Source organism: Mustela nivalis (genome assembly GCF_964662115.1).
Source record: "Mustela nivalis genome assembly, chromosome: 6".
In the NCBI taxonomy this organism is placed as follows: Eukaryota; Metazoa; Chordata; class Mammalia; order Carnivora; family Mustelidae; genus Mustela; species Mustela nivalis.
Genome location: NC_139025.1, coordinates 9,127,485 through 9,151,225, shown reverse-complemented (window position 1 = coordinate 9,151,225; position 23,741 = coordinate 9,127,485). Strand labels below are relative to the sequence as shown.

General features: G+C 51.2%; 1 protein-coding gene across 3 annotated transcripts in view; it reads left to right on the top strand.

Moving 5' to 3' along the window:
* The window catches only part of BDKRB1 (bradykinin receptor B1), a 28,488-nt gene extending 7,640 nt beyond the window's left edge, over nt 1-20,848 (top strand). The window contains exons 1-3 of one of the 3 annotated variants that reach the window (XM_082736244.1): nt 11,465-12,408; nt 17,218-17,284; nt 19,258-20,848. In XM_082736244.1, coding sequence (XP_082592370.1) covers nt 19,268-20,347 — 1,080 coding nt within the window. In that variant the 5' untranslated portion in view covers nt 11,465-12,408; nt 17,218-17,284; nt 19,258-19,267 and the 3' untranslated portion in view covers nt 20,348-20,848. Of the gene's footprint in view, nt 1-11,464; nt 12,409-17,217; nt 17,285-17,330; nt 17,350-19,257 lie in introns of those variants that run through there. The other 2 variants (XM_082736243.1, XM_082736245.1) reach the window with 2 other exon arrangements.
* Nucleotides 20,849-23,741: the final 2,893 nt, after the last annotated feature.

Sequence of the window (23,741 nt, the reverse complement as noted above, 5' to 3'; positions counted from 1 at the left end):
GAGGAGAGACAGGCCATTAATTCCACTCAACCTATTTTAGGGCTTCTGTCCTTCAGAACGGTGGTGTCCGAGCTTCTGATTGTGTATCTTTCTAAGTAAAGGAATTTTTACTACACATACCCAATATGTAAACTTTCTAATACATATTAAAATGTAGGCTTAAAAATATACTGAATCAGAAATGTAAGACGATTTAAGAGGGTTTGGTACTCTCCCCCTCCTACATCCCTGCAGCGGTAACTCATCACCAAGCTCCCAGCAGGTGCTGGTGGGACCCCATGAGGACCTAGATTCATAGGGATGGCAGCGATTCAATCACTCATGCATGCAATATATTTATTGAGTACCTTCCATTGGACCTCCCCTTCAAATCAGGAGTGTCTTCTACAATGTGTAGATTAAGTGGTTGTCTAGCCACTGTTCGCATAATCCCAATGATGGGGAACTCATTATCTACTTCATTTGGGGGGACCTCTTCATTATTCATGTATTCATTCACTCTCTGACTCATTAAAGAAAACGTGTATTCTGTGTCTACAGAAATGGCCCTCCTCCGTCTACCCCGCCAACCACCCATGCCAGAAATGTGGGGCTCATTAGTAAAGGCACCCTCTCCTTCATTCCTTCCTCCCAGTGGATCAACACCTCTTTTTAGACTCCGCCTAAGGGTTTCCTGGGTGGAGTTTCCTATCTGCTTCTTCCCTTTTCAAACCACCTTCTATTACTGCTCTCCCCATCTCTGATTCCGACCGCCACCATCTGCTAATTCTTATTCTTTGCTCAGCAGTAAATGACATGTTCTAATGCAAACACCACTGGAGAGGGGCTATAACCCCAAACACCAACGTTTAGGAACCAAGGCTTTGGAATCAGGCAGACCTGGATTCCACTTCTGCTTCTGTCCAGGACTTAGTTGTTGTGTGGTCTTGAACGTTTCACTTACTGTTTCTGAGTCTCCATGTTCTTATCTGTGAAGTGGACGTAATAATGGGATCTACCCCATAGGACTTTTTTTTTAAAGAATTTATTTATTTATTTATTTGACAGAGAGATAGAGATCACAAGTAGGCAGAGAGGCAGGCAGAGAGAGAGGAGCAAGTAGGCTCTCCGCTGAGTAGAGAACCCAATGAGGGGCTCAATCCCAGGACCCTGGGATCATGACCTGAGCCGAAGGCAGAGACTTTAACCCACTGAGTCACCCAGGCACCCCTCCCCCATAGAACTTTTAATAGGATTCACAAAGAGAGTGTTTAGCACAGTGCCTGGTATAGAGTTGGCACGGGACCCATGAGAGCCACCATGATGGTGATGACAGCTGTGAGGAAGATGGGGGGGGGGGGTGATGACCACAGTCTCTAATGAGAAATCCTGCAATAGTGTCCCAGCACTCTTGGGATAAAGTTCCTCTTCCATAATGTGGTCTGCAAGACCCATCATGAGCCCGCCCTGACTTGTCTCTTTCCCTCTCTCTACCTCCTGACTCATTCTCTACCCTCCGGCCCTAGCAGCCACAGCTGGAAGGAATCCGGCAGATTTCCCATTCCCCACTCCAGTGCTTACCCTTCCCACTCAGGTGGCAAACCTCCCCCGCCCCCAGCAGCTCTGAGCTTGGAGAAAGTGGCCGACAGTTGCCCTAGGGCGCTCACTCCTTCAAGGACTTGGTTCACAGATGGGAGTCTGCCTCGAGGAAGTCTACACTCCGGAAGAAGCCATCAGGCTACAACTGGGAGCAGGGCTCTGGGCAGGTGGAAACAGGCTGGGAGAGCCTCGCTGCCGTCTCCCTCCTCCCAGCCAGGCAATATGAGCGGCCTCTCCCCTCTGGGCCCTCCATGGCCCTAGCAAGCTGGTGTGATGGGAAGAAGCCCAGGAGGCCACCCAGCTTGAGTTTGCCCCTGGGCCGAGTGGGTAAGGATCTGGTACAGAGATGCAAACTGATCTCCTGTGACCTGGCAGGACCGAACGCTAGTGATGGGGGCTACCATCAATGTATAAAGCCACTAACGCTGTCTTCATGGTTTGGAAGCTGAAGCCTCTACTGGCAGCCTCCAGCAGTGTGCTCTGCTGTCTCCTTGCCACTCAGCTCCTGAGCCCATTATAAAGCCTCACATAGTTCTGACCTCTCATCCAGCCCTGGAGGATACGGGCATCTAGGGAGAACGAGGAGGTCATGGTTGTGCAATGGCATTGGCTCAAAGCCTCATGCTTTGTTGGTTGGTTTTTGGCTGAGGTCAAATGGTCCCATGACTCTGCTGACCCCTTTCCAGACTTGACCTTCATGACCACTCAGGGAGGCAGGTGCTCATCGGTTCCTGATGTGGGAACTGAGACCCAGCAAGGAAATGACTTGCTAAGGCTACCCAGGACCTGACCTCAGGAAGGGGGTCAGGAAGCCCACCTGGTCTTGGCAGGCTTGAACCTTAGGCAGTGGTTAGGAATCTTATCACCAGGAAAGCCCTCAAGGTGCCTTTGTGCGTGAAGAACTCCTGAGGCAGTGTTGGGGCTCTGTCTGCCCTCATCAACAGACCACATCTTGTCAGCCTGTGAGTACTGGCCTCTGGCAGGACGGCCTCCCCAGGGGCTGGCGGCTTACGCCTGACCCAGAGACATTCTCTGGAGCAGCTTTACTAGCTATGATTCACAGGCCAGACAGTTGACCCATTCCAGTGGCTTTCAGTTTATTCTCACAGCTGTGCAATGGTCACTGTTCTCTGATTCCAGAACACATTCATCACTGCAAAGTGAAATCCCCCATCCTCCCTCCCCACACCGTTGGGAGCCACTAACCTCCCTTCTATCTCTAGACTTGCGATTTCTGGACATTTCATATGGACAGAATCACACACCATGTGCCTTTTATGGTTGGCTCCTTTCATCAGGCTTACACCGAGATGTAATATTTAATTGTAGGGGAAGACCTTTGGAGGCCAGGGCTTGAGTCCCTACCATGCCACTAACTCACCATGTGATCTTGGCAAACCACCCCCTCCATGGCCTTTGGCTTCCATTTCATCATCTGTAAAATGGGCAGATAACCCAATAAGTATGCCTGTCTTACCCAGAGCAACTGACTCTGAAAAGAGGGTTCCATAAACTATAAAGTGCAGAGCCAACATGGCAGGGACCACTGGGCTTGGAGCCAAGATCCTGGTCCCCAGCCCAGCTCTGCCACTCCTGGCCGTGGGAATTTGGACAAAGCCAGTTAAGTTCTCTGAGTTTCTGTTTTCTTGTCTATAAAATGAGGATCCAGGTGCTTTGAAAGAGTAAGACAGATCTAAGTGTTCTGGTGGCCTAAAGAGGGTTCCCTCCCTCCTCAAGTGCACATCCACATAGGGCCTCAGAAGATGAACTTACTTGGGAATAAGATCTTCACCTAAATCATTAAATAAGGACGGGGTAATACTGGATCAAGGTGGGCCTCATGTCCAATGGGACGAGTCCTCATAAGAAGAGAAGAGTCACACAGGGACACAGAGGCCATCAGGAGATGTAGGCAGAGACTGGAGTGCAGCTCCCAAAAGCCAAGGAACACTAAAGATTCCCTGGAAATCCATCAGAATCCTAGAGGAGAACATAGGCAGTAACCTCTTCGATATCAGCCACAGCAACTTCTTTCAAGATATGTCTCCAAAGGCAAGGGAAACAAAAGTGAAAATGAACTTTTGGGACTTCATCAAGATCAAAGGCTTCTTCACAACAAAGGAAACAGTCAACAAAACAAAGAGATAACCCATGGAATGGGAGAAGATATTTGCAAATGACAGTACAGACAAAAAGGCTGATATCCAGGATCTATAAAGAACTTCTCAAACTCAACACACACAAAACAGATAATCGTGTCAAAAAATGGGCAGAAGACATGAACAGACACTTCTCCAATGAAGACATACAAATGGCTATCAGACACATGAAAAAATGTTCATCATCAGTAGCCATCAGGGAGATTCAAATTAAAACCACATTGAGATATCACCTTACACCAGTTAGAATGGCCAAAATTAGCAAGACAGGAAACAACATGTGTTGGAGAGGATGTGGAGAAAGGGGAACCCTCTTACTCTGTTGGTGGGAATGCACGTTGGTGCAGCCAATTTGGAGAACAGTGTGGAGATTCCTCAAGAAATTAAAAATAGAGCTTCCCTGTGACCCTGCAATTGCACTACTGTGTATTTACCCCAAAGATACAGATGTAGTGAAAATAAGGGCCATCTGTACCCCAGTGTTCATAGCAGCAATGGCCTTGGCCGCAAACTGTGGAAAGAACCAAGATGCCCTTCAACGGACAAATGGATAAGCAAGGTGTGGTCCGTATACACCATGGAGTATTATGGCTCCATCAGAAAGGATGAATCCCCAACTTTTGTATCAACATGGACCGGTCTGGAGGAGATTATGCTGAGTGAAATGAGTCAAGCAGAGACAGTCAGTTATCATATGGCTTCACTTATTTGTGGAGCATAAGAAATAACACAGAGGATATGGGGAGATGGAGAGGAGAAGGGAGTTGAGGGAAATTGGAAGGGGAGGTGAATCATGAGAGACTATGGACTCTGAAAAACAATCTGCGGGTTTTGAAGGGGTGGGGGGTGGGAGGTTGGGGGACCCTGGTGGTGGGTATTATGGAGGACACATATTGCATGGAGCACTGGGTGTGGTGCATAAACAATGAATTCTGTTACACTGAAAAGAAATTATATTTTTTTAAAAGATTCAAAAAAAAAAAAAAAAAAAGATTCCTCGGAACTTCCAGAAGCCAAGAAAGATGCATTAAAGAGATTCCTCCTCAGACCCTCCGGGAGGAATGGGCCCTACAGACACCTCAATCTTGGACTTCTGGCCTCCTGAACTGTGAGAGAGTAAATTTCCACTGTTTTAAGCCCCCTCCTTACCCACTCCTGCTGTGATGCTTTGCTGCGGCAATCCAAGATGGCTAGAACTGTGTTACTGGTTCTGAGGGCCTGCTCCCCGCCACAGCCCAGAGACCCCTGCCCCCAGCAGTGCAGAAGTATGGAAGTCCGCCATGGGCTTTCTTTGGGACTCCTGAGGGCTGACGAGCTAACTGGCGACAGAAGTTTCCCTAAGAAAGAGTGGGATAGACCATCATACAGAACCTCAGATAGTTTCCCAAAAGGAGAATCCTGAGGCCTTTCCCAAGATCCCAAGATGTTAGGAGCCAACCTGAGCCCCAAGAGACCGTGCATCACAGACCCACTGGCCCAGGACCAGGACCACCCTGATCCCCTTCTTATTTCCCTCAACCCTAAAGCCAGGCTGATTCCAGGCATCTCAGACCAGGCTAAGAAGAGGCCACAGGGCCTCTTCCAGGCAGCCCAGGCACAGAGCTCCCCACAGTGGGAGGTTGTTTATGGACAACCTTCAAGGTGACCCAAGACAGGGCTGAGGCTCCTCTGGCTGCCCCCTCCATGCTGAGTCACTTTCCAAGGCCCACTCAGTGGGCCAGCCACGTCTGCCTGTTTCCTCTCCAGGGTCCTGGCCAAGACGGAGGATGGCTTACATAACCCCTCCTTGCGCAAGAGCAAAGCAATATGAGGCCAGCTGCAGTCGGTTGCTGACCAGGGGCCAGCGGCATTCCCCACCCCCGCCGTGGCTCATCTGATCCCCAAACTTGGACAAGGGACCCCCCCTCACAGACTAAGGAACCAAGGCTTCAGGAGGAGGTGGAGAAAGGGGTTCCAGTTCCCCTGACCCGGCAGTGAGGGAGCTGAGATTCGAGCTCCGCAGCCCAGATATGCCCCCCTCCCCCATGAATTCCAGAGAAGACATGAAGACCCAGGCCTTGCTTCCGAATCAGATTATTCCCCAAAGCCCTTGTCCCCGCGGAGGACGATGACGTTCTGAGACCCTGGCATCTTGACGGCCGCATGGCCTTCCCGGGCATCCTGAGCCCTGTCCTCGCACTCCACACAGAAGAACAGGACTGTCATTGCGAAAACTGGTCCTCTCCCCTTGGCACCCACACCTCGTCAACTGTCCAAAAGCTCTTCAATCCTGTTCTCCTATCAGTTTCTCCCAGAACAGCAGAGCTCACCTTCTAATCCTCAGGCTATTTCAGTGTCATTATTTACTATTGCAGATTTTTCCCAAAGTTTCTCAAAAACAAATAAACCAACAAAAAATAATAGAACAAAAACAAAAACCTAGCTCCCGATTGGACCAATAAGTCTCAGAACTGCAACTACTGCATCTTCCTCGTGGGGCTGCCCATTGCGCAGACATGTATTAAAGGCCCTGAGAAGTCCTGCAGGAAGGAGGCACGCTCCTCTCGGCTTGGTCTACCCCAGGGTCTCCCAGACTTGACTGGCACAGAACCTGTACTCCACTGGCTGCTCTTTCTACCTCCTTGCCCATATCTCCTTTTCCATCTGACGTTTAAATGTTGGGGTTCCTCAAGCTTCAACCCTAACCCCTCCTCTCATCTACACGGACCCCCTTATTAATCCGAGCCAGAATCACAGCTCTAAGTGCTATCTGTGACAGTGAGTCTTCAACGTCAGCTTCACTGGGCTCCAGCACCCGGTTATTCAATCAAACATGAATCCAGGTGTTGCCAAGAAGGTCATTTGTAGATGTGGTGAACGTCCGCCATCAGCCGACTTCAGTAAAGGAAATGGCCCTCCATAATGGGGGTGGGCCTCATGTGGGCCCTCCTGGGACTTCAGAACAAACACTGATGTTTCCAGAGAAGAAGAAATTCTGTCTCAAGACTGCAGCATGAGCTCCTGCCTGCGTTTCCTGTTCTCTGGTCTGCTCTGTGGGTTCTGACCAGCCAGCCCCTGCAAGCACATGAACTAACTCCCTGAAATAAACATCTTGATAGATAGATGATAGGTAGATAGAATGATAGAATGATAGACAGGCAGATAGGTAGAGATAGGTAGACATCCTCTTGGTTCAGTTTCTCTGGAGAGACCTGAGAAACATCTTTGCCAGTAACTCTGAAATGTTAGCTCTCTTCTGAGGCATCTTCTCTGACCCCAGTGCCCATTGGAGAACCCCAGTTAGGCCTTTCACATGGGTCTTCATCTTATCTGTCTCTGTCACATGTGCATAGCCACCATGAGGACTGGGACAGCCATAGGTGCTCCCAAGTCTTCAAGAAAAGGTGGACGTTCTCTTCAGCATGTCAGTTCCCCTCTACCCAGGTTGCGGAAGCATTTCTGATCATAGGATTGGCATGATTTATGTGAAAGACACATGCCTACAGCATCAATCCCGTCTCTCTTAAAGACACACGAGCGCTACTGGTTTCCTAGGAAAACTAATCTGATTTCATGCCCCCCATTTTTTGTTGCTGTACCCACGGACCATTTAGGCATCTCTGTTTTTTTTTTTTTATAAAGATTTTATTTATTTATTTGACAGAGAGAGATCACAAGTAGGCAGAGAGGCAGGCAGAGAGAGAGAGAGGGAAGCAGGCTCCTTGCTGAGCAGAGAGAGCCCGATGCAGGACTCAATCCCAGGACCCTGAGATCATGACCTGAGCTGAAGGCAGCGGCTTAACCCACTGAGCCACTCAGGCACCCCTAGGCATCTCTGTTGATTCAAAAATGATGTTTTCCATATGGGCAATTTCTGACCCCAGAGAAAGGTCATAAGACTGGAGAATACATATAAGCATTCATCTTCCCTGTAAGCATCCATATGACACAATATCAACTCAATATCGACATTTTTCCAAGGATCTATTTGATCTTCACAACAGCTCACGAAATAGGCAGGGCACATTCACTCCCAGATGAACAAACTGGGTCAGGAGCTCTCTGGGACAGCCAGGGTCCTCCAGCATTCTCTCCCCAATAGTGGGATGGAGGGGGCTATCTGTGTTGTCAGAGAACTCCTCAGTCTGATCTGAAACTGTTTAATTCTCTTTGTGGTACCAAAGCAGGAGCGTTTGGGGACACACCCACACAGGGCCTGAGTGGTACCCAGAAAGAATGAGTAAACGCGGTCTGAGGCTTGAGCCTGGGCTTTCTGGCTCCAAGTTCCAAGGAAGCCTTCCACAAACATGTCTTATACATATGCATGAGGAGCCTTCCTCCTACAATGCTTTCTTCAGCTTGCCTGCCTTCTGACTCCTATTCATCTCTCAAAACCCAGCTCAAATATCTCTCCACCATGATTCTTTCCAGACTCAGCCTCAAGCAGAATTAAACTCTTTAGGTCCTCATCCTCAGACAGACCCTTGGTTCTTCGCTGTCACTCTGCATTCCACTCTGTGCAGCCACTGTGTGTCTTTGTCCTCAGAGGGACCCAGAGTCCCTCAAGGGGCCATGGAAAGGAATTTGTTCATCTGTGTCTTTCCAATGCCCACAAGGGACACGGTGCCCTCAAGGGTTTCAGGACTGCTTGTTGAGCCAGAGACAAACTATGGATACTCTGATATAGAAATGAATAGGGTTGTGAATTCATTCAGCAAATATTTATTGAGGTCTGTTGTAAGAGTTTGGACGATGACTCCAATCAAAAGAGATAAACCCTTGCCCCGTGGAGCTCATGCTCTAGCGGGAGACACAAGAAGTAAAAACCAAACCAGGTATCCAGGTGAGGATAACGGTTATAACAAACAGGGGAGCCAGGGAGGAGGGGAGAGGTTATTTCAGAGAAGGGCTATCTGATAAGGGAGGGGAGCGGGTTATAAGGAACAGGAGACCCGAGGCACGGAGCCATCTAAGAGCAGTGTGCTCCAGGCACAGGGAACGACCAGTGCAGAGGCCCTGAGGTGGGAGAGATGTGGCATGTTCAAAATAGAGCAAGGGCACCAGGAAAGTCAGTGGAGGATCAGGTGGGGACCATGACCATGGCACCCAGAAAAGGTGGCAGGCTGTGTCACCGACAAGTCTTAGTCCATTCCTGTGCCTGAGACAGGAGCAGTGAGAATTTCCAGCAGAGTCAACGGGGTCCGATTAAGGCTTTAGAACAAAGCAGAATGTGGCTGAGCTTCCCCGGCCACACCCTCCCGGGCCCAGGGTGCTCTAGGGCCCGGCTGTGTTAGCTCAGGGGCTTCTCCCGACTCCCCTCAAAGGAGGGTCAGCCGAGCCACCCTCCTCGTCCCATCCAGGTGAGACAGCCTCTCCCAGAGCAAAGCTGTCACAGGGATTAATGTGGCTACTTTTACACCTTCCTGGTCTTTGGAACCCCTGGCCCAGCAGAGTGCTTTCTGCCAAGTGCTCAGAGCTCTTCACTTCCAAACGGCCATCAGCTCAGGCGGACACAGTGCTCAGAGCGGCCTGGGACCCTCTCAAGCCTGCAACTGTCAGTTTCCAGGGGTTTGCGCTTTGGGAAACCAACAAACTTGAGGATTGTATTTTTACCTCCCTTCCACCCAGATGCCTCCAGCTGGGCCACTCCCTGCCCACACCCTCTGTGTGCCCGCCCTGGGCTCTTCTGTAACGGCGTTTACACCCTTGCCCGCCAACGTGAGCTTGACCACCTGCTGGATCCGCCGGAACATGAGCAGACCCAGGGACATGCCGAGGCTGCTTCTCTCTGTCCCCTTGCACCCAGCCCTCCCTGGGCACCAGGCAGGCAGGCAGGCACCCCCTCCGTATTTGCAGAATACAAGGAGGAACACACAGGCCCGCGCTCATCCAGGAACAAGGGGCTACAACGGGCTTTGAATGATGGAGGGACACAAAGCAGACAGGTTGGGAAGGAGAGGCCATTGCCAGCAAATGCCCACAGGAAGACAAGTCCGGAAGCACCAGGGAGCCTGCCAATCACCGCTCGGCCGCATCAGAAGCCCCAGCATCGGGAAGTGGCTCTGGGTGTTACAAGCAGGACTGTGGAGTCTGTGAATTCCCAGGGACTGGGGTGTAGTCCTCTGGAATGACAAAATACAGTGCTCTGGAATAGCAATCTAACACAGGCATTGACAGAAGGATGAGAGTGAGAAAGCAAGATTTGTTGGGAATTCCATGTCGTAGACGTGTCTGCGGCATGAGAGACTAACACTGATGACAGAAGGAAGGCTTCGACAGAGGGGACAGGGAGCTCGATGTGCCTTTGGTTCAGGTCAGAAGGTGCCCAGCTTCGGCTTCTTTCCTGTGTCTGCAAGTAGAGTTAATAGTAGGGACCACACGTGTGACTGTGGTGGCTGAGCAGGAACCCTGAGTACGCTTGGGTTCTAGAAGTTACCTGCAGAGATGTTCCCAATGAAATGTCCTCACAGAAGCTGCTCGATGTGACTAGGAGAGGACACAGGGTGGCTCCGGGGTTTAGCGACTGGAGAACTGTGTATGTCACAGTGGGGACTGTGACCCATGAGTCCCCAAGTCCCTCAAACTCCACCCCACCTTCCCTGAATATGCTTCGAAGCCCAAGCTCACCCGGAGCTCAGGAGACACAGCTGCCTAGAGTCCCAGCACTCGCCTCAGGGACAGTCCCCAAGAGGGAGGACCCGTCCCACCAAGCCAGACAGGCTGTCCTCTGTTCGCAGACGGCAGTCCTGGGAACCCTGCCAGCCACCTCTTTGTGCCTCTTTGTTGCCCTGTTCTCCCCACACGTGCCCCTCACATCCCGCAGGACACAGAGGACCCTCATCCCACTCCAGGGTTCCCCCATCCTCCACATTATAGGGGTCTGTACCCCTTCCTAGATGGGAGGTTCCCTCATCCTGCCTTCAGTCCTGGGTTTGGGGTTCACGCTCCCTGTCCTCAGCCTCCCAGAATTCAGGCCCCCTCTCCCCACTGCCCCAGAAGTAGAAGGAGACTCTCCCCTCCCTGGGACCAAGACCCACTTCCCATTTCCCACTCGGAGTGAGCAACAGTGGGAACATCCATTTTCTTTAGAGAACATTCCATCTCACCCCCGGGGCGAGGCCCCATGGCTTTGGCAAGGCTGCCACGGAGTCATCTCCCAAGCCCCAGCTCAGTCATCCTCTAGCAAAGGAGTCACGGGGCCCGGCCACACACCGTCCCCTTGTCCTCATGGGCCATCCCCTGCCCCCACGTGTGCAGGGCCAGGGTCGGACCCTGGGACCTGATCTCAGGGCCTGGGCAGGAAGGCATCCCATAAGAGCAGATACAGTCCAGTCTAAACGCATATGGAAGGGAGAAAAAAAGCAGCAGCTTTCCAGAAAGGGCTTCTCTGGGGAGACCCCAATCCTCATCACTAATCAGGAAGAAATGGGACTTGGAGCCTCTCTCTGATGAAAATCTCCCCCAAACGAGGTCCGACACTCACCTAACACCCACGTTACTAAAAATTAAAAAAATTTAAAAAAAATAAAATAGTCCCAAGTCTCCCCTGATGGGAGGCGGCCTTCCCAAAGATAAACTCCAGAGGCTACTGAATCTTGGAATCATCTTCTTCTTTGTCTTCTGCTCCCATGACTTTAATATGTCTAGCATATTAGAAAACTGCTAGAAAATTCTAAAGAGCATATTGTCCCCACCGAGGTGTCAAATAACAAGATGCTATTGTCAAGCCACAAATAACCTAGCCAGATTCTGAAGACAAAGGGGACATGTTCTGCTCAAGAGAGGCTGGGTTCAAGGTAACGTCCCAAAGGGACATGGAGCACCCAAGAGGCAGACTAAGGAATGTGGAGGGCTGGGACCCTGAGATTCGGGGATCCCCTTTCCAGAAGCCAGAATTTAAGCCCTGACATGGATGCGTTCTCCTGCGTTTAGGGAAGGACTCTGAAATGTCATAATTTTCTAAGAGGGCGGATAAGGAGCACTGCAGTTAAAGGCTCTTGAAACTTGACTCTCAAAGAAAGCCAGACATGTCTTATGGACTGAGCACGAGGTCTTGAGTAGTTCAAGTTGACAGATGCAATGTGCATTGAAGAATGGGCCTCGGAGCCGCCCGGGAAGATTAGGGAAAGTGCATCTGCTCTTACTCAACTCCGGACCCCGCCTGAGTCAAATTTTTCCTAGCTCACTGTTTGTTTAGTGGGCTCCACACTAACGGGTTCTTGGCCATGGATCCTTTAGGGCCGAAATTCAGAAGGAGGCATTTAAGGAAAGCTGTTGCAAAACCTCAGGCAGGAAGGACCCCGTGGTCAATGGGGCTGTTATCACTCAGTGTCCACGGAGGCTCACGGGGTCTCAGAAGGAGGCCAGGATGCATTTTAAGTGCATGTTGGCCAACACAGCACTCCTGGGCTGTCCGGGCTTCCCCAGATGTCGCCAATGTGAGGAGGTGTGGGAGCAGAATTCCTGCCAGTCCCCCAAATGCAGAGCAGTTTTCCTTTTAAACCCCAGCTTGCTTCTTCCTTTGAAAGACTCACTCTTTTCGGCAATCCCTCCAGTGACCTCATCGGAGAGGAGGTTATATAATTCAAGGCCGCAGCATTTCCACGAGGCTTCTCAGTGCAGAACATACCTCCGAGGGCTGCTCTCGTCATTGGGAAAGTCAGCTGAAGCTGTGAACTCTTTCCTTTCCTGGGTAAGTAAATTACCACCTTTTTTTCCCCCTCTTGTGAGAGCGAGATGTAAGAGGAGAGCCACGTCTCTTAGAAAAAAACAAACTGGGGTGCCTGGGTGGCTCAGAGGGTTTAAGCCTCTGCCTTCATGTCAGGTCATGATCTCAGGGTCTTGGGATCGAGCCCCACATCAGGCTCTCTGCTCAGCAGGGAGCCTGTTTCCCCCTCTCTCTCTGCCTGCTGCTCTGCCTACTTGTGATCTCTCTCTCTCTCTCTCTCTGTCAAATAAATAAATAAAATCTTAAAAAAAAAAAAAAGCTTCCCTTTATAACTAAGTATTAGCAGAATTTTTGGCTTTCTTTAAGTGTGTGTTTTTTTGAAACTTAATTCTAGGGTACCTGAGTGGCTCAGTTGGTTGAGCACTGCCAAAGACTCCGGTCGTGATCCCAGGGTGCTGGGATCAAGCCCAACATCGGGGTCCCTTCAGTGGGGAGCCTGCTTCTCCCTCTCCCTCTGTTGCTTCCTCTGCTTGTGAGTTCTAATCTCTCTGTGTCAGATAAATAAATAAAATATTTTAAAAAGAAAGAGAGAAAGAAAGAAAGGAAGGGAGGAATCCTAATTCTAAATCCGTTTAAGAGACTATATTCCAGGTTGAGTTGCTTTTCCAGAAGAAAAGGAAGAGAGTGTCTGGACTAGCCTGGGAAGTTTCCAGAAGCTCTTTCTTTATTTCAAGGCCACAGGAAATATGTAGAGGCTGGATACAGCCTCCCAAGTGTTCTGTGTGGGCTCTGACCAGCTTCCATTTACAAATTCTGATGGATAAAAATCCGACAGACCTCCCCAGGATGGCTTACCAGATTTCAGAAGGCCAATAACTGGCTAGGTTATTTGTGGCTTGACAATAGCATCTTGTTATTTGACTGAGCTGTGATTCTTTAATCTCTGTGTCTGTATTTCAAATGCCTTTATTACCACCTCACTGTTGGAACTGGAATGAATTCCAAGAAGCCCTCCTTGTGGAAGACAGTAGTCTCCCGAGTAACGATGTCAATGTTAAAATGTACAGAGAACTCAGAAAGTGGCACATAGAAATTATAGACCCATCTTCTCTGGTAGACCTGCCTGGTCATCTCTAAGTTTTTAACAAATAAGATCAAATATTACTATGTCGATAGTGCTGTTTACTGAGCACCTACTATATGCCAGGCAAATATCAGAGCTACAACTAAGAAGTGGTGAAGGAAGGTCTCTTCTTTCTGTCCAACTTGCTATAAACACCGATAGCAGGTGGCAAAGACAAACCCTTTAGAAATAAGCCTAGCTTGGGCACCTGCATGGTATAGTCTGTTGAGCCTCCAACTCTGGGTTTAGCTCAGGTCATGATCATGATCTCAGGGTCCTGGGATGGAGCCCCATGTTACGCTCTATACTCAGCACAGGGTCTGCCTGATATTCTCTCTCCCTCTCCCTCTGCCCCTCCTGCTCATGTTCTTTCTCAAATAAATAAATAAGTCTTGGGGTGCATGGGTAGCCCAGTCAGTTAAGCGTCTGCCTTCAGCTTCAGTCATGATTCCAGGGGCCTGGGATCGAGCCCTGTGTCGGGCTCCCTGCTCAGCGGGGAGCCTGCTTCTCCCTCTCCATCTGCCTGCTGCTCTCCCTACTTGTGCTCTGTGTGTATGTGTGTGTGTGTGTGTGTGTCCAATGAATAAATAAAATCTTGGGGAAAAAAAGTCTTAAAAAGTCAGTAAGTCTATCTTGAGCAGACACAGACTGTGGGACAGAGGACAGCGTGTGCTGAACCGATCAGATTCCAGCTGACTTCAGAGGTCTCGGCATGTGGCTTGGGAAGCAGTCCCTGATTTTCCGGGTAGGGTGAAGCCTTGCCCCCTGGATGAGATTTCCTTGGCTGCTGTAATATATTAACATAAACCTCGTGGCTTAAAAACGACACAAATTTACTGTCATGTAGTTCTGTAAGTTCGGTGTTCCACATCAGTCACACTGGGCTGTGGTCAAGGTATTGGTAGGGCTGTGTCCTTTCTGGAGGCTCCAGAGGAGAATCTGTTCCTTGCTTTTTCCACCTTTGAGAGGTTGCCTGTGTCTCTGGGCTCACAGCCCCTTCCTCCACCTCCAGAGCCCCTGGTGTCATATCTGTGCCTCAGTTTGTTCATCTGTACCATGGGCACAACTCTCTGACTATTCATGCAGCCCCGCTGTCAAGCTCAAGTTCCTGAGAGCCCAGCAGAGTCTTGAACCCTCCACAGATGACAGGTGTAGGGGATGCTGAAGGCTCAGACACGGGCATCCAGGTCTCCCTCCAGCCCCAGCATCGGGGAGGCCTGGGGCAGAGACAAAGCTGTTGAGCGGGTTTTCCTTGGTGGGTAGAACTTGGTCCCCAAGTGCAGAGAAGGGCACAGGAAGGCATGGTGTGAGGCCCCGTGACAGTTTCAGGACGCAGCTCTGTAGATGTGTATGAAGTCCAATGGGGTGCTGGGCCCTCTCCCCGCCCCGGGGCATCTGAGAAATCAAGTCTGATGGGCACACCAGCTTCCTGCGGCCGCTGAAAGGAAGCCCCACAAATCAGGTGGCTTCAAAGAACCAAATAGCTGTATTACAGCAGTGCATTCATAAAGCAGTTCTCGTGCAAAAGCTATTTTCTAAATATTGATGTATTTAACTCTCTCTATATGCACACAAACCCATAGCAGCTTGGCCATATTACCGTGATGGAGTTAGAAAGGAGTTTTAGTAATACAATTGTTTTAAAAAATAGTTACGTCTTTAAGTATATATATCCACCCGTATACATGAAGGCAAAATAAGTTTTCATGTTACCAAGCTGAACACTGAAAAAGGACGTAAGCAGCATAAACTGGGTACAAATCCGTGGGCTCTGATCCGTGCCTGTCTTGGGTGTGTCCGGGACATTTTCCTGGAGAATGACTTTTTCTTCTTGCCTGGTCTTACTATTTTTAATTGTTCCACATAATTGCTGAACTCTTCGCCTTCAAGTGTTACAGTTAATAAATGTAAATGAGCACCTTCAGTCGACCCTTCTCTTAGACTAGAACATATTTATTTAAGAAAATGGGGCTGGGGCAGGTGCTCAGGTGCCAACACACACTGAGCAAGTTGTGCCAAGGGGGGCTGTTCTCAAGCCCGACTCTCTGCATATAAAATGATGTGAGTACTTTAGCGCAGATATTTTCACATGTGGTGCCTTTATGCCTTCATTCAAAGTGGCTTTCTTCCACAAATACTTTTACTAGACGCAACTCTACAAAGAAACTGTAGTTGTGATTTTTGAATGCTTTGGCAAGCTTAGATGTCATGAATCATAGGTTTTCCCAATTTCACCTCATTTCTATACAGAATATGAACTTATCCAACGGAAAGTTTCTTCCCACAAACTGAGGAAGTCCAAAGCTCACTACAGAATTTTAAAATTAAATCTTGTGGGGCGCCTGGGTGGCTCAGTGGGTTAAAATTAAATCTTGTGTGCCACGGAGCCCTTGCTCTCTGATTTAATCCTTTCTTTCTTTTTACAATACATTTCCTTTATTTTCTGCACACTAGCTTCTTTTTCCATCGTTAGACATGCAAAAGCAGATGTTTCAGTACTCTGTTCTTTAAACATCTTGATTAAAGCTCTCCCATTGATTTGAAATAAAATTCAAAAAAAATTAGAGCTCTCCTTTAATAAACAACTAGTAACACTTTCAGGCATTTAGGCTCAAGGTCTTATAAAATAGATGGATGATGGGCAGCAAAGGAAAGAAATACATGTCAAAGGTTTTCTTTTTTTTAATTCACCATCAACTGCACTAAAAAAGCTGTGGTTTTCTTAATTTTGTCAGCAATCATCTCCATTTCAATTGGTAGAATATCGAAACTTACTTGCAAGTAATTATAAATAGTGTGTACATTTCTCTTTTTTTTTTAAGATTTTATTTATTTATTTGACAGAGAAAGATCACAAGTAGGCAGAGAGAGAGAGGAGGAAGCAGGCTCCCTGCTGAGCAGAGAGCCTGATGTGGGACTCGATCCCAGGACCCTGAGATCATGACCTGAGCCGAAGGCAGCGGCTTAACCCACTGCACCACCCAGGCGCCCAGTGTGTACATTTCTGTTTCTTTGGTCTTTTATTTAGTAAGAATGTAACTGTTACCATGACACCATGCTCAGGATAATCTGTCTTTGCATTACCATCACAAAAATATAATTCTAGTTCCAACATAAACAATTTAAACTAAATTTAGAATAGAATTCCCCAAAAGTCCTTTGTTCTGTTTGGTCAGACTGAGCTTCCAGAAATTTGTCTAGGAGAAAACCAGAACCAAACATCAACTGAATTAATTTGCAGAACAGTTGCTTGGTCTAAGTTGAAAAGCCATGCTTCCACGGGTGAGATCGGTGTCTTAGGGCAGATCTTTTAAAAACATGAACTTCTAAAATGGCAGCTTTTGTGTCTCAGGTATTCTTGGGTTCAGCGAAATCGCTGCAGCCCCACAGTGATGTCAACATCAGCAAACATTCTGTGCAACCTGCACAGTCACCACAGCTTCCTTGAGAAACAGAAGCTCGCTACTTTAGTCTCCACGGCTTGTAATTCTGAGCTCATCACTGCCAGAAAGGGCATATTGCAAAATTTAGAAGTATTTCCAGGGGCCGCCTGGCTGGCTCAGTCGGTAGAGCACGCAACTCCATCTCAGGGCTATGAGTTTGAGCCCCACGCTGGGCGTGGAGCCTACTTTTAAAAGAATAAAAAAAAAAACAAACAAGTATTTCTGAATAACCAAGGAAGTATTTAGTTGTGGATTTATGCTTTGCAGGAACTGACAGAACAAGAGTATCCTGACTGTTCCGCACGCTCTGGGTCAGGGCTTCCGAGCACTTCAGGTACTCCACAGCCCCCCAGCCAATGATTCCCTGTGTGTCCCATTCACCTGCCTTCTGGTGACCAGGTACCTTGTTCTCTTCTCTGTCTACACTCCCCCTTGGTGATTTCATCCAGTCATGTGGCTTTAAACACCATCTAGGTAATCATAGTATCAGACCTTGTCCCTGAAAACCAGACTTGACTATCTAGGTGAGCCCTAGAAATCCCCACTTGGGGGCCAGTAGACATCGCAACCTTGACATGTCCAAGAATGAACCCCTGATCTCCCCCCGCACTCAAAAAATCCTGCTCCATCTGCAGTCTGTGACCTCCATGTCAGTTGAGGACAACCTCATATTTCTTGACGACATCTGATCCTTCTTTTCTCACAGCCTGCATCTGATTGAAAATCACGGTGGTACTACTTCCAATATAAATCTAGACGCTGATTCCATCTTATCATTCCCCCTTGCCACCACTCCCCAGCCAACACATTTACTCAGTCTGTTCAGTGTTGGGGCTCTCTCCTCCCACTAGGCTAGAAGCCCCCCGAGGGCAAGGAGTTTTTACCGGTTTGATTCACTGCCGTGTCCAAAATACCTAGAACAGCACGAGGTATACAGCTGGTGCTCAATAAATACTAGTTCAGTAGATAATTGCATGGAGGAACTGGTGAATTGTGCTTTGGTGTGAATGGCCCAGTGTGTGAGTTACCAACAGTGTCAAAACTTGACGGTCATCACCTCCTCAGATAAGGAAAGTCGGGCTCAGAGACACCAAGTGGTTGTCCAAGGTCACACAGCCAAGACTCTTCCAAAATTGATTCTCTCTTACACAGTATCTTCTGTTAGATGCTGTGAGGCATTGCCCAGTGGAAGAATCTCAGCCCACAAGTACAGGACGCGGTCCCTTCTTTCCATGGGGTTCCAGAGGGCTGGGAGGCATAGTCCGCTTCCTTCCCACCACATCTCTCTTCCCCTGGAACAGCGTCGGCACGCGGGAGGCAGGCCAGCTGTGTGGCTAGGGGACAGCACAGACTGAGGTCTCCCAGGACAGGCTGTTAACAACGGAGCCTGGCTCCCTCGTCTACCAAGTGGGGACAAAACGTGCAGCAGGATCATGTAGACAGAGGCCCAGGCTCTGGGGTCAGACGGTCGAGGTCTGTGTGACCACAAAGGAGAGATCAGCCCCCCAGGGCTCCGGTTTCTGAACCATTGCATGGAGGGGACAAGGACCCAGCCCCCACAGAGCTGCTGGGAAAATTAAACAAAAAAATATTTAAACGTGAACGTCTTCGAATGGTGCCTGGAGATAGAGATCATTTCTTCGATGTGAATGGCTACTCTTTCTTTTTTTTTTTTTTAAGATTTTATTTATTTATTTATTTGAGAGAGAGAGAATAAGAGACAGCATGAGAGGGGAGAAGGTCAGAGAGAGAAGCAGACTCCCCGCGGAGCAGGGAGCCTGATGTGGGGCTCGATCCCGGGACCCTGAGATCATGACCTGAGCCAAACCGACTGAGCCACCCAGGCACCCCACTACTGTGGTTGTTAATAAGACGAATCAGCACCTTCCACTGGGCGCTTCCTCTGGACCAGGCGACCTCGCCAAGCGCTCCACAGATCCAAACGCCGGTCCTCGCCACAGCCCCACAAGAGAGATACGATTGGCTCCGACTTCCAAAAAGGAAAAATAAAAGTCAGGGGTCTCAGTGGCCCACACCGAGAGGTTGCAGCAGGGTTCGGACTGGGGTGTCAAAGCCCCTGTCCTTTCCTTTATGCCAGGGGTCGGCAAACATCTCCTCAAGGAGACCAGACGGCGAGTATTCCCAATTGTGCCAGCCACGCAGCCCTGTGGCTGCCACACAAAAGTAGCCTTGGACAACACACAAAGGAGCAGGTGTGGCCACGCGCCAATAGCACCTTATTTCCCAAGCCTGGGGGCGGGTTGCCAGGGGCGGCCTCCCGCTAACTCTGCATGCCCTTCGGTGCAGGTCCCGGTGGATGGCGTCCCGGAGCCTGTTGGAGTCCCTGTTGCTGAACCGGAGCCGGCTCTCGGCGCCCAATGCCACGTCGTGCGGTGGCGCGCGGGAAGCCTGGGCCCTGCTCTACGGCGCGCTCCCCCCGTTCATCGTCATCATCTGCGTCTGCAGCCTGCTGGGGAACCTCTTCGTGCTGTCCGTCTTCCTCCTCCCGCGGCGGCGCCTGAGCGTGGCCGAGATCTACCTGGCCAACCTGGCCGCCTCCGACCTGGTGTTCGTCCTGGGCTTGCCCTTCTGGGCGGAGAACATCGCGCACCAGTTCCGCTGGCCCTTCGGCGGCCCCCTCTGCCGCCTGGTCAATGGCGTCATCAAGGCCAATCTGTTCATCAGCATCTTCCTGGTGGTGGCCATCAGCTGGGACCGCTACCGCGTGCTGGTGCACCCCATGGCCAGCCGGTGGCGGCGGCAGCGGCGACGGGCCAAGGCCACCTGCCTGCTCATCTGGGCGCTGGGCGGCCTCCTGAGCGTGCCCACCTTCCTGTTCCGCTCCGTCCAAGCCGTGCCGGAGCTGAACAACTCCCACGCCTGCGTGCTGCTGCCGCCCGGCGGGGCCTGGCCCTGGGCGAGGATGGTGGAGCTGAACGTGCTGGGCTTCCTGCTGCCGCTGGCCGCCATCGTCTTCTTCAACGCCCACATCCTGGCCTCCCTGCGCGGGCGGGCGGAGGTCCCGGGGACGCGCTGCGGGGGCCCCGCGGGCGGCAAGAGCACGGCCCTCATCCTCACGCTGGTGGCCGCCTTCCTGGTGTGCTGGACCCCCTACCACTTCTTCGCCTTCCTGGAATTCCTCTACCAGGTGCGGGCCGTCCGGGGCTGCTTCTGGGAGGATTTCATCGACCTGGGCCTGCAGTATGCCAACTTCTTCGCCTTCACCAACAGCTGCCTGAACCCCGTCATTTACGTCTTCGTGGGCCGGCTTTTCCGGACCAAGGTCTGGGAGCTCTACCAGCAGTGTACCCCTCGGAGTCTTAGTCTGGGGTCCTTGCCCCACAGGACGGACGTTCTCCCACATTTCTGGCAGAAGAAAAACAGCAGGGAGCCATGAAGCGTGGCTTCCTTCTCAGTAATTCTGGACATGATAGATGCTGTTGTCCTGGGCTCCGGATGGAGCGCACCCTGCCCTCTGCCCCCCCCCCCCCCCCCCCCCCCCCCCCGCAGCAATGGGCAGGACCTCATCCCTGGAAACTGTTGCGTGTTTTTCTCTGTGGGTGTGATTAAGGTAAGGGTCCCAAGATGGGGAGTTGATCCTGGATTATCTGAGTCAGTCCAGTGTCTCCACAAAGGTCCTTATAAGAGAAGTGGCCATGTGAGCATCTGAGAAGGCCATGCGACCGCAGAAGCAGGAGGCTGGAGGGACCGCAGGAGCCCAGAGCCAGGGGCTGGCTGCTGGCGCCCCTTAAGGGCCGGAAAAGGGACAGAGAAGGATTCTCCTCTTAAGCCTCTGGAAAGAGTCGGCCCTGTAGACATCCGGACTTGAGCCTGCTGAGATGGACCTCAGAGGTCTGGCCTCCAGAAACAGAAGACAATAAAGCCGTGTTGTTTCACATCACCGAGTTTGTGCTCATTTGTTCCAGCAGCCACAGGAAACTTGCGGTAAGGGTCTCTGCCCACGTTGCCACGTGCCCACCCAGAAGGTTCTAGGCTAATGGCTAGGCACACAGACATGCTAGAACTAGGGATCCCATCCACAAGAGACTGGCATGAATAATTAGAATATAAAAAAAAGAAAGCGAGAAATCACAGAAGCACGCCCCGTATCCAGCACCGTGAGTGTTCAGAGGGGAAAAGGGTGTGTTCCTTGCAGGGCTGTCCGGAGACCTGCTCTGAAGAGAGGCAACAGGGAGCTGAGTTTTAGGAAGGGCAGAGTCTAGAGGCGCAGAGAGAGGGAGGGGGGCCTGGCAGAGGCATAACCGGGGCACGCAGGTGCGACACGGGCGCTATGCAGAAAGAGTATTTATGGAACTGTTAATGCTTTAGTCTTCTTGCTCCAGGGGATCGGGGTGAACTGGGAAAAGTCTGCGTTCAAGGGGCTTGGAGAGTGTCAGAGAGCAGGGTAACTGCCCCCACCACGTGTGAGGAGGTGTTCTGAGCACAGAGAAGCAGCCCCCAGGAGGCGTGGCCAGGAGGAGTGGGATCTGGAGGGCTTCCCGGAGGAAGAGACTGGGACTGTAAGTAGTGAGTCTGAAGGACACGCAGTTGGCCAGACCAAACAGGAAAATGGTGTGTTGCAGAGAGAAGAAGCAAGCTCCAGCCAGAGGTGGGTAGGTGTACAGGTTGGGAGGGAGAAGAGAAGGAGAGTGAGGAACAAGGCGCTCGCAGATGGGACGAGCCGGTCAAGGTCAGGGAGGGAAGCATGGGGGGCCCGGCTAGAGCTAGAAGGCATTGACCTGTTGTGTGACTCATTCTAGCCATGCTTATCAGGCCCCAGACAGGCAGACATGGGGTACCTCCAGGGCTGGGGTTTTGCCAGAGCACCGCCACCGCTCAAGGGGGTTGGGGGTTTTGGTCAGACTATGGAGACTGACTGAATTAGAGAAGGAATGATCTTAGGAGGTGAGGGAGACAGACACGGATGTGGTCACACAGCGGGGACCGTGGGAGCACCTAGGACAGAGCAGAAGAACAGGAGGTTGAGGCCACAGAGTGTTTGCGCAGAACATTCCATCTCCTGTGTGGCCATGGCCTTGAGCGGCTGGAATAGAGAGAAGGAGAAGGTCATTGGCGACCGGGCAGTCCGGGAGTGGAGAGACCGGGCAGCCCGGGAGTGGAGAGACCGGGCAGCCCGGGAGTGGAGAGACCGGGCAGCCCAGGAGCGGAGAGGCAGGGGATGGGAGCCCACAGGGCCCCTGCGGGCAGGCGGGCAGTGCTGGAGGGTGCCGGGGAGGAGACAGCTGTGGGTCAGGTGCCAAGGCCGGTGTCCAGGCGGGGGTGGGAGTACAGGGAGGAACAGCTTCTGCTCGAGAAAGGCCAGTGCTCACGGGGCAGCAGCAAAGCCCTGGATGCACTCAGGAAAGGGAAAGAAGCCAGTGCTCCTGGAGCCCGCCGATGGGCTCTAAGAGGGCCTGGGCCACCAGACCCTTGCAGGCCAGCAGTGGCCACCCCCGAGGTCAGTGCACCAGCCCCTGGAGGCGTCCTGGAGAGCAGAGATTTAAGTCAACAAGCACTGATCCAACCAGCACATGTGTTTAATTTAAATCATGTGGTGTTTAAAAACTATTTTTGAGTTGGTGACCAATAGTTAAATTCCACCCAAGAATCCCATTCCGGGCTTCCCCTGGGCATTGGCGGATCTAGTGACATGGAGCCTGCATTCCTTCCTTAGGCAGATGTTTACTGAGCCTCTAGTTCGGGCCAGACACTGCTGTGGGTGCTGGGAGCACAGCAGGGGCCCCCAGGCACTGACTTTGGGGTGCTCTCTAGGACACCAGTTCTCTGGGGCTGAGAGCAGGTGCCCCTGATGCCAGAGCTACAGCCCCCTCCCACAGAGCAGAGGCTGGAGTCACCAGCTTGCCTGCTTGCTTCCCAACACCAAGGCCATGTCTGAGCCCCTGGGGCAGGAATCCTGGGAGCAAAGGTCCTGAATAAGGCGGCCAGGACAGGACTAGCAGGCCGAAGTAGAGGGTCAGAAAGGAAAGATAACACCCACTCTCTCCCCGCTCTGAGTGACCTGACCTGAAAAGGTCCTCCTTGCTGCCTTCTCGGTCCCCTGTACCTTCTAAAAATTCTCTCTGGGGGTTGCAAAAGACGATGCCACCATATAGAGCGTGCTGGCGTGAGAAATCAGACCGTTGCTCGTGCACCTGTTCAACATTAGGCTGTGTGCATGATCTTCCAGACACCTGATCTCCTGGGTGGGTGTAACCATCACCAGAGCCCGGCCCACAGCCCTGCAGACAAGGTCAAGTGTTCGTGGGCAGAGGGAGAAACTCCTGCCTTGGTTAAAAGGATCAGTGCTGCGCGAGAAATAAAATTTTTGAATTCGCGGCTCGGGTGATGCGCTCGACCCAGGGGATTTCTTGTGTGGGTCGAGCCTCGCCTGGTAGGGCTCCCACCTGACACGAAGAGATGAGTGAGCGTGTGGTCTCCCGGCATTCCTGGCTCCAGCACCCAGGTGGGCTCCCACGTTCTGTCTGAGAAGGGCCCAGGGTAGACATGCAGGCCCCTTCTCTAACCCAGTTCCTGCTGTGGGCCTGTCGCGTCAGTCCGCAGTCGCCCTCCCCGCTCCCCCACCGTAGCCATCACCCCATCCGTTGTGGGCACTGAACAGCTCTCAACACTCCCAAATCCCAGCCCGGGGAGACTCCTAGGTGTTGCAACGGACACAGACAGGTTCTCGTCCTCCGGAGATGAGTCACGAGCTTGATGAGGAAGTCTCTCCTACACGCTAGAAAAGGCTTCCCATTAAATTAAAATAAGTGCGTGTCAAACCAGCACAATGT